The sequence below is a fragment of the Mustela putorius genome, unplaced genomic scaffold, assembly GCF_011764305.1.
Source record: "Mustela putorius furo isolate JIRA1106 unplaced genomic scaffold, ASM1176430v1.1 tig00003972_pilon_pilon_pilon, whole genome shotgun sequence".
NCBI classification, from domain to species: Eukaryota; Metazoa; Chordata; class Mammalia; order Carnivora; family Mustelidae; genus Mustela; species Mustela putorius.
In genome coordinates, this window is record NW_025422115.1 from 25,155,804 (window position 1) to 25,165,393 (window position 9,590).

The window sequence follows — 9,590 nt, forward strand, 5'->3', positions numbered from 1 at the left end:
CTCCTGGGGCCCATCCCTTCCCCTCCACCCCTCGAGCTCAGTTCTAGTCCTCATACCTCCTGGAAGCTCCCCAGGTAGAAGATCACAGCCAAGACAGATGAAAACCCTGGTCCTGGGGGTGGGCAGGCTGCACTGGACTGGGGGTGGGGGCCAGGGGTCATATTCTCAAGGCTGGAGTGAGCCCCTCCTAGCACCGTGCCATCCTCCTGAACAGGTGAGCATGGGTAGGGGCACTGCTGGGGCACGTGTCCCCGATCAGCCTCAAACCTAATGTGACAGGCCAAGCCAGCCTTTGCTGCCCACCTGCTCCCCACGCCCTGCCAAGAGGTCTCGTATCTCTCTGGGGTCCCAACTGATGTACGGGAGCTCAGCCCACACCGCCCCCCAAGAAGTCCTCTGGAATCAGCACCAATAAAAAAATACGCTTTACTGTGGACCTCAGAGTCTGCAAGATAGCGCGTGGACACGCAGGGGGTGGGGCATGCAGAGCGCCGACGGGTGCACGGGACATGGCGAACGGCCCCTCCCCTGGGCATGCCCCGGGACCCTGGTCTCTTCGGGCTGCCCCTGCAAGCCTCGGGACCCTCAGGGCATGGCCAGTCCCCACCCAGCTGCCAGCCCCAGGAGGCTGGTTGAGCAGATGGAGCGGGAGGGGCGGCCTTCTGGACGAGCACACGTCCAGCGCTCCGGCCGCTCTCAGAGCTGCCAGGCAGGGCCCAGCACCCCGAGCCCGGGGGCGGGGTGGGCAGAAGCAGCTGGCGCAGCTCAGCCGGAAGCAGCAGCACGAGGAAGGAGGGCGTGGGAGCCCACACCTGCCAATCCAGCCCTGAGCGCCTCAGCAATTTTGTCTCTCTTGATTAAACAGCCAAGGAACATGGGGTTCACGGACGTGTTTTCTTCTTCGTTTTCCTGAAACACCCAGAATGGAAGAGCGGAGACCGGCCGCGAAGTTCCCGGGGGGCGCTTGACACGTTGGGGCAGAGGGAGTTGGAAGGATGAGGGATGACGGAGCTGGCGCCTGGGCTTCAGCGGGGACAGACAGCAGCAGAGCCGACGGCCCGGGCTCGTTGACGGGGGTGGGGGGTGGAGCGTGCAGGTGCGTGCACGCGCGGGGCGGACTGCAGCGTCACGGGGCACGGAGCACACACCGGTCACTTGCTTTGGGAAGAACACCAAGCAGTAACTGTGCAAAGGGTGGGCGCCGCTGGCCATCAGACCATCTGTGGAGGCAGCAGGGCTGGGACGGCCCCTCCTGGGGTGGAGCCAGGGTCTGGGTGGCAGGGCAGCGAGGGCCTCTCGGGCCTCTCCGGCCAGCCCACCGAGCTGCCCCGCCATGGGCAGGTGGTCTAAGAGAGGCTGCCGTGGCATTTCAGATGGGCTGAAGACAAGGTGTAGCTCCCACCTGGGGGACAGCCAGGGCAGCCAGGTGGGAGATGGTGGGGTCGGCTGCCAAGGGGGGGTGGTGGGCGGTGAGAAGCAGAGCCTCAAAGGGGAGTGGCAGTGGGAGGGCCCTGTCCCGGCCTCCCAGGTGCCCAGGAAGGCCGCTCACTTCCAGCAGCGCTCCAGGGAGCTATGGGGCTGGACTTTAAGCTTCTGGGGGCAGAGCAGCTTGGTGAAGGCTCGTCGGAAACTGTAGTGGCACAGCGGGTAGAGGACAGGGTTGACGGCGGAGTTGGCCCACAGCAGCCAGAAGGAGGTCTCATACCAGTAGTCGGGGACGCAGTGGCCATGGCAGGCGGCCCGGATAATCATCAGGAGTGTGTATGGGGCCCAGCAGAGCCCAAAGATGCTCACGATGACGGCCAGCGACTTGGCCACCTTCTTGTCCCGCGACAGCCGGAAGCGCTGGGTGATGCTTTGGGACACCATCTTCATGCGCTTCTCCAGGGACGCCGAGGACGCCGAGGGCTTGGAGCCCCGCTTGAGCGAGCGCGGCCGCTCTGTGCCCCGGGAGGAGCTGCCGGAGCTGGAGGTGGGCGAGGCCGCGGCGCCCCCACCGCTACCACCCCCGAGGGCCACCTCCCCGGCCTCCGTGCCAGGGGCTGCCTCGCCCACCCCGACCCCGTACCTATGCAGCGGCATGGCCTCCCCTCGCCCCTTGTGCCAGCAGCCCCAGCAGCCTGGCGCAGCCGCTGGGGGCGAGGACTGGGCATCAGGTGCGGGCTCGGGGTCCCGCACGCCATCCAGCCGGACGCGGGTGCGCCTCTGGATGTTCAGGTAGATGCTCAGGTTGAAGAAAGTGACGCTGAGGAAGGGCGTGAAGAACTCGAGTGTGGAGGCCGTGATGAGGAAGTACCAGTTGTAGAAGAACTCGGCATAGCAGTGGCCCTCTGGGATGGAGCTGCCGCCCGACAGGTACTCCCAGCTCAGGATGGCAGGCCCGTACAGCAGGAAGGCCAGGACCCACACCAGCACCATCTTCTGCACCGCCCGCCGTGTGTCGCCCTGCTGGGCCCGGTAGGACACCTGCCATGGGAGACATTGGGTCAGGAGGGAAGGGCACCGGGCCCAGGGGGCAGCGTCTGTGGTGCTGGGAGCATCCCCCCACCGCCCACCAGCAGCCTCTGGGCCTCTGCGCATGGCCTCTCTCCCCTTCCCGCATGGATCCTGGGCTGGCGGACGCCCTGGCCCGCTCCCCTACGGTCAGAGAGCCTCCCTCAGACCTACCGCGCGTGCGCGCTCCCTCTGGGCCAGGCCCCCCGCCTGCTGCCCCCGCCCCCGGCAGTGAGGGTCCTGAGGCCATCTTGCCATTGTGCCCTGTCCACTGAGCACCCACTGGGCGCCAGGCTCTGTGCTCAGCACTTTTTGGATGTCTTGGCATCTGGATTACTGTCCTCACTCTCCTGGTGGCTTGGGGAGGGAGGCGGAGGCCACAGCTGGATTGGCTCAAGGGGACAGAGCCGGGGCTTGACCCCGAACCCATGCTGTGCCCTCTGTCCCATGGCCTCTCTAGACTAGGACACATGAGGCCCCCAGCAGAGGGCGCTCAGAGTGACCGGTACAACCTCCAAGGAGGAGATGAGAGGGCGAAGAAGAGACCCGCGCTCCGGCCGCGTCCTCTGTGCCCACAGGGTAGTGACGCAGGAAGGCCAGGCAGTCCAGCGTCCCTGAGGGTGGCCACTCACACCAAGGGAAGCTGGTGGAGATAGAAGCTGATGCCTGGCTTCCTGGGGTATGCTCGTGCATGCGCATGCACACACATGCACACGTGTGTGTGTGTGTGTGTGTGTGTGTGTATGGGGGGAGGGGACCACCAAGAGCCTGTGGCCCAGAACCTCCCTCAGCTCTCAGAACGTTGGACCTGCTCCAGGGTGGAGGCTGAACTGTCCCTCTTCCTTCAGGAGCTCCTGACGCCAGGTCTAGATAGTGCCTCCCGCCTGTCCCAGGGCATGTCTACCCGCAGCAACTGGCTACTGAGTACCCCGTATGTCGGGTGTGAGGCCAGCAGGGGCCAGGCTCACCTGGTACTGCCCACCACCTGGAATGGCCCGGCTCTGCTGTGGCCACCCCCGGCCCACCCCTCCTCCCGGGACCAAACACGGGCAGCGCATCCCAGACTCACGGCGCGGGTGACCGACAGGAAGCGGTCGTAGCTGATGAGCACGATGTTGAAGACAGAGGACGTGCAGAGCAGATAGTCCACCACCAGCCACAGTTTGCAGAGACCCCGGCTAAAGGGCCAGCGGCCAGTCAGCACGTAGGGCACATAGAGTGGGATGCAGAAGGCCCCTGTGGGAGAAGAGGGCCAGGGTGGGCGACGGCTGGACAGATGTCCGGGGTGAGCCTCACCACAGTGGAGAGACAAGCAGGACTTGCAGGTGCAGGGCGGCCACTTTCCTGGGACCAGTAAGCGTTAGCTTGCCCTCCCGTCCACCCTGTCTCTCAGGCACAACTTCTACCCTGCCCCTGGCCTTCAACCCCTGCCTAGTCTCCAGCCCCGCTGGCGACTCTCGGACTTGGAGTCAGGAGGGAAGATCACGGGGTGGGGACCTTCGGGCACCATGAGACCCTGAGCCTGGATTTAGGACTTCCAGACTTCTGACCAGTCCTCCCAAGCCCCAGAGGGAGCCCCTCTGCCTGCTGGACCCCAGCCCTATCCCGGCCTTTGGACAGCCCTTCCTCATCAGCTCAGAAAACAAGAAAGCCTTTCTCCTGGCTCAAAGGGCATTTGGCTGCCGTCGCGCCAGCCGCTCCCACTGCCACCAATGTCTGGCAGACGCACCTAGCAGCCCCAACAGGTGTCTGGCGCTCCGGCCCCCTCCGCGCGCCCCGCCCCCAAGCCGGCAGCAGCGCTCGGACACGTGAGAGCGCGCTCCTCCGAGCATCTCCCCCACCCCCACCCCGCTTCCCCCACGGCCCCCTCCCCCAACAAGGCTCTAAAAACTCCCTTCTCTGTCCCCTCCCCCAAACCTCTCCCAGCGCCCTCCGCACGTCCTGAGTCCGCCAGCAGCCTTTGTTTGGCTACAGCGCAGGAGCCGGCGCTGCACCTGGGGCTGCTGCGCCTAGCGCCTTGCCAAGCGCCCGCGCGCCCGGACCCCTTCCCGAGGAACATCCCGCCCGCCCCCCTCCCCGTCCCTTGGTGGGGGAGGCAAGGAACTTCGTCCGCGCCCACCGCCCCACGGGTCCCGGACGCCCCCTCCCCAAGCAGGGCTCCCCGGCGGGGTGTGTGCCTGAGCAAAAAAGGCACCCTAGTCCACGCTCCGATCCCTGCTGGCCGGGCCGGGCTGGGCACTCCTGGGCTCGGGCGGGGGCTGGGGGCTTTACCCACGAGGAAGTCGGAGATGGCGAGGTTGAGCAGAAAGAAGTTGTTCTGGGTGCGGAGGCTCGAGTCGGCCACGAAGGCGAGCATGACCAGCGCGTTGCCGAGCACCGTGGCCACGATAAGCAGCGCCATGAGCGCGGCCAGCACCGCGGTCCAGGCGGCGGAGAAGCCGCGCGCCCCGCCTGCAGCCGCCGCCTCGCCTGCCAGCGCCCCCGACGCGTTCAGCGGCCCGTCGGGCGGCGTGCGCTCCATGGCCCCGCCGGCTCAGGCGGCGCCGGGGCGCGGGTCAGGGCGCGGATCGCCGGCCGCGCGGCCGGGAGGGGCCCCGGCCCGGGAGCCTGGTGTTTGCGGGCTCTCGGCCGGGCCGGCTTCGCCGGGGGGTGCCCGGCGCATGGTCCGCGGGCGCGGAGGCCCGGGACGGGGCCGGGGCGGGCGGCGCCGAGGGGGCCCGGGCCGGAATCCGGGCCGAATGGGGCCAGCGGCACCACCGCTACAGCCCGAGCGGACCTGGAGCGGAGCGGGAGCCCGAGCCGCCGCCAGAGCGCCGGTGCGCCCCGAGTGCTGCGCGCAGCCGAGTGCGCCCCGCGCCCAGCCCGCCGCCCCCCGCGCCCCGCGCAGCGCCCCCGCCATTGGCTGCCGCCCGCGCCCCGCCCCCGCCCCGCCCCCGCCCCGCCCGGCGCCGGCAGCACCACGGACAGCGCCGCGTGCCCGCCGGGCCGCTGGAGCCCCAGCCAGGAGCGCACGGCGGCTGGCGGAGAGCCCGGCCCGAGCGGGCGGGCGCCGGGGCGGGGGGCGCGCCTGCTGCCAGCCGGCCCGCGCACCCAGGAGCCGGTACCTGCGCCGCTAGGCCTGCCCCGTGCCCTCAGCCCCGGTGACCCTGGCCGGCCCTCGTCGGGAGCGGGGGGACTGTGGGGACATGGAATGAGGGGGGTACGCCTGCACCTGCGCTCGGGGGAACGTGCCCCGCGAGCCCCCTCCTCCTGTCATGCTTCAGGCAAGCGGGTTTCAGGGGAAGGAACGTCCCAAAGACAAAGGATGGGAGGGGTCTCCGAGAGCGGGATCCCTGGCCAGGGGTCTGCTCCAGCCCCCATATGCGTGGGACTCGGGGTCTCAGTCTCCCCACCGGCAGGGCCCGACGCAGGGTCTAGGGCGACCTGCAAGGAGCAGACAGTTGTGGAGTTACATAAGGGAAGATCTGGAGCCAGTGGACCCGACCGGGAAGGGAGCACACCCACTTGGGGCGCAGGCGGACCCAGGTTGATGGGGGGAGAGGCGGGAGGTTCAGAGCCCGGCCGTGGGTCCCCTCCCCCCCCCCCCCCCGCTGACAGCGCAGTGGGGCGGTCACCGCCGCGGGGACAGACGAGGTCACTGCGCTTAGGGCGCAGCCAAGGCAGCTGCTGCGTTAGCGCCTGCAGGAGGGGATGGGGGAGGAGAGGCAGCGGGAGGGAGCGCCCCCTCCCCCCCACGGGCTCAGATAGACAGGGTCAAGGACAGATTCAGCAGGAGACACTCACAGCGAGACAGACAGATGCGCCCACACTCAGACACACAGACACCCACAGACCAGGGAAACAGCCACCCAGCGTCAGGCTGGGGACCCACCAGCGGCAGTTAGACACACACACATCTGACAGCAGCCAGCCAGGGAACAGCGCCCGAGGGAGAGAAGGGCAGCTACTCTGCTCTGTTTCCAGCGGCGCACATCTGTGGAAGCCTCCAGGAGGACAGAAGTGGGGGAGTCTGCATGGGGGGGCGGGAGGCTGGGGGAAGGGGCTGCTGTCCGGCACACAAGGCACCCCCATGCGTACAGTAGCTTCCTGATTGTGCAAGGACCCACCCCCTTCCCTAGCCCCAAGAGGTACTTCAGAAACTTTGGGAAGTGGGGGAGACTAGACTCCCTCTAACCCTTCCTCAGGGCTGGTTGCAGCTGGAGACCCCAGACCTTTGCCCTAGCGGACCCACTCTTCCTTGGCTCATGGCGGCAGCCTTTGCTGGAGGGGGAGCGTGAGGATCCAGCTCATCCTCCCAGAAGCCCTCTCTGAGCAACTGGGTCTACTCCTCCCCTCCAGAAGCGAGCCCTGTTCCCCCTACAGGCTCCCCAGCTTCCCTTTACCACTCCCCAGTGAGCCTGGTGGGCAGGGCAGTGCCGGGACCGGGCAGCTGTCTGGTGGTGAGAAAACAAGCCATGTGGGGAGTCTCTGGAGCAGCAGGGTGCTGCTGGACCCCTCGCTCCCATCACCCAAGTTCGCCTACACCTTCAGTCCTGGGTCAGGACTCACTGTCCGCCATGCTCAACCCATAGCTCTCTGTTGAGCGCCACCCCCGCACCGGCTCTGGTCTTCCCCCAAGCACTTAAGGCTGGCTTTGGCCCGACAGTACTGTGTGGATTGGATGCCCTTCACCCCTGGACTTGGGAGCTGGAGTTCAGAGGGGATTGAAGGGGGCTCAGGCTCTCTCTCACTAGTTGGGAGCCTCCTTCCCAGCCTCAGTATCCCCATCTCAAAAGGGGGACTATGTTGTTTACCATACGGGATGCATGGGCCAAATCAAGGGGAAGTCTGTGCAGAGGGCATCCCCTCTGAAGTCTCCGTGAAGCTGCCCATGGTTATCCTGGTGGCTATCAATATTCTGGAGCCTTCCCTGACAGTCTTTGGCCCCACAGCAGCTGGAGGGGGCATGGACTCACTTCGGATCCAGGCACCAGGAGACCAGCTGCCTGATGAAAAGGAGTTATGTGTTTTTTTCTGAATGTGGGGATCTTCCTCTCTAAGTTGAGGCCATAAGGAGAGGGGGAGCCAGGGTTGACCCGCAAGTTTGAGGATGACCATGGCCAAGGCTAGTAAGTGCCTCCTATGTTCGTTTACAAGCATGGCCTTGTTAATTCCCATTTGCTCTCCAAGGTGGGTAGGATTGGAGGTCCCTTTGTAGAGCGAGGAAGCCACCTACCCAAGGTCAAATGAGGCCAATGTCCCTTCTCTTGGGCCAGCTCTAAGGTCAGAGTCCCTGAGGCCCATCTTGACCCTGGCTGGACAGAAGCCTGATGTCCTCTGGACTGGGCCCAATGTGGCCAAGGAAATTTGGGGTGAATGAATCAGGTCCTCACAGGGCTATGCACAGGATATCTTGCCATAGGGCCTCTGTCCCAAGTAGTGAGTTTCAGGTACCTGGATAGCAGAGAACCCTCCAAGACCCTGGAAAAGAGTGCTGAGGGCTGGCGGACAAGGATAGCCTCCTCTACTGGGCTCACCAAGACCTCACAGAGACAGTGGCCTGGGACCCCAGTTTCTCTATTTGTTGAAATAGCTGGCATTCGGTGCACCAAATGTCCAGTCCAACAGAGAGACCATTGAACAAATCCCCCAATCACACATTCCCTAGCCAGGTTAGCAAAACCAGACCCCCCCACAAACCCCTCACAGAGGAGATGGTTCACCCACTGACTGATTAATTTGTTCATTCATCTGTGTGACGTGGTTTAATTGAGCACCTACTATGTCTCAGGCACTACACTTAGTTGTCAACGGAGGAAGGCAAACACCACGCAGTAAAGAAGCCAGACATATGCCCACTGGTTATAAGAAACGAAGCAAGGCAGGGGACAGAAAATGCCAGGGCACAGGGCTGGGTCCGCTGTGGGACATGCCACTCAGCTCTCCTTTCAAGAGAGTAGGCGGGGGCAGGACTGTTGAGATCTGCTGCTGAGTTGAAGCTGAGGTGAGGCACATGCCTCCCCAGTGTGTGGGGCTTCCAGCGCTTGGTGGGATGCGCGGCGTGAGTCGGAATGTGGCCCCGACGGAACAGCTACAGATTCCGTGGCACTGCCCAAAGTCTGGGGGCCCGGGCAGGGGCCTGACCCATCAGGGTTGCAAGTGGAGACAAGGGCTCTGGGCTGAAGTCCTGGTGGATGGACAAGGGGCCATGGGCACCGTGTGAAGGGTTTCATATCCCCGGAAATGGCATGACAGCCGTTTTGGACAGCCTTCCCAAGCACAGCGGCGGGGCAGTGCCCGCGAGGATGGGTGCCATCCCTCACGACACACTGTCGTGAATCAGAGAGTTTTACATGGCATTACGCTTCCAATGGGAAGGGAACGATCATCCTGAACCCTGTGGCCAATTGAAGAATCAATGTCCCCCTGGCCCCTGGGGCCCTGTTACAGGCCCCTCCCCCACAGGGCTCCCTCTCATTGGGAGGCATGGGAAGGAGCCCAACAAACCAGCTTCCACTGCCTCCCCGGCATTTTGAGCCCCGACCCTGGAGAGGAGCAGACAGCGGGAGTCCCAGCCAGCCAGCAGGAGCAGGTGGGGCTGCTGGTACTTCCAGCGGCCCGGGGTGGGAGTGGGGGACACGTGTGGCATTCAGGGGCCTCCCGGCACTGTGGTGCCTATCCCGTGACCGTTACGTGCGTGGACAGCGCACCTAGCCCAGCCTGAGGAGGCACGGTAACCGTCCCTCAGGAGTGGGGATGGGGGTCACACCCCCACGGAGGCCCCCAAGACCTGCAGAGGTGACAGCAGAGGCGGGGTGTGGCTGGACAGGCAGGCTGGGCGGCAGAGGAGGGAAGGAAGGAGCAGCAGCTGAGCCCCGAGAGCAGCTGTAGTGACGGGGCTGGGGTGCCTACCCCCCTGTCGGCGATCTCCCCCCAGGAAGAGCGGCTGGGGCACCCGGACGAGCCCCCACGTGCAGGGGAGACCAGCTGCGGCACAGGGAGCGGCGCTGCTCAGAGAGCATGAGGAGGCTGGTGTCACGGCCCTGGCTGCCACGAGCAGGGGGTACCGAGGGGTGGTCTGCACTCCGGGCTCCCGTGGGACGGGTTGAGGCTGTCAA

At 65.4% G+C, this 9,590-nt stretch overlaps 1 protein-coding gene across 1 annotated transcript; it reads right to left on the reverse strand.

The window, feature by feature from the left end:
* Positions 1–402: 402 nt before the first annotated feature.
* HRH3 (histamine receptor H3) lies at positions 403–5,338 on the reverse strand. Its single transcript, XM_045070710.1, has 3 exons — positions 4,765–5,338; positions 3,563–3,729; positions 403–2,466 (listed from the first exon to the last, which is right to left on the reverse strand). Exons 1-3 carry the CDS (start codon positions 5,012–5,014, stop codon positions 1,546–1,548), a joined length of 1,338 nt encoding a protein of 445 aa, XP_044926645.1. The 5' UTR covers positions 5,015–5,338; the 3' UTR covers positions 403–1,545.
* Positions 5,339–9,590: the final 4,252 nt, after the last annotated feature.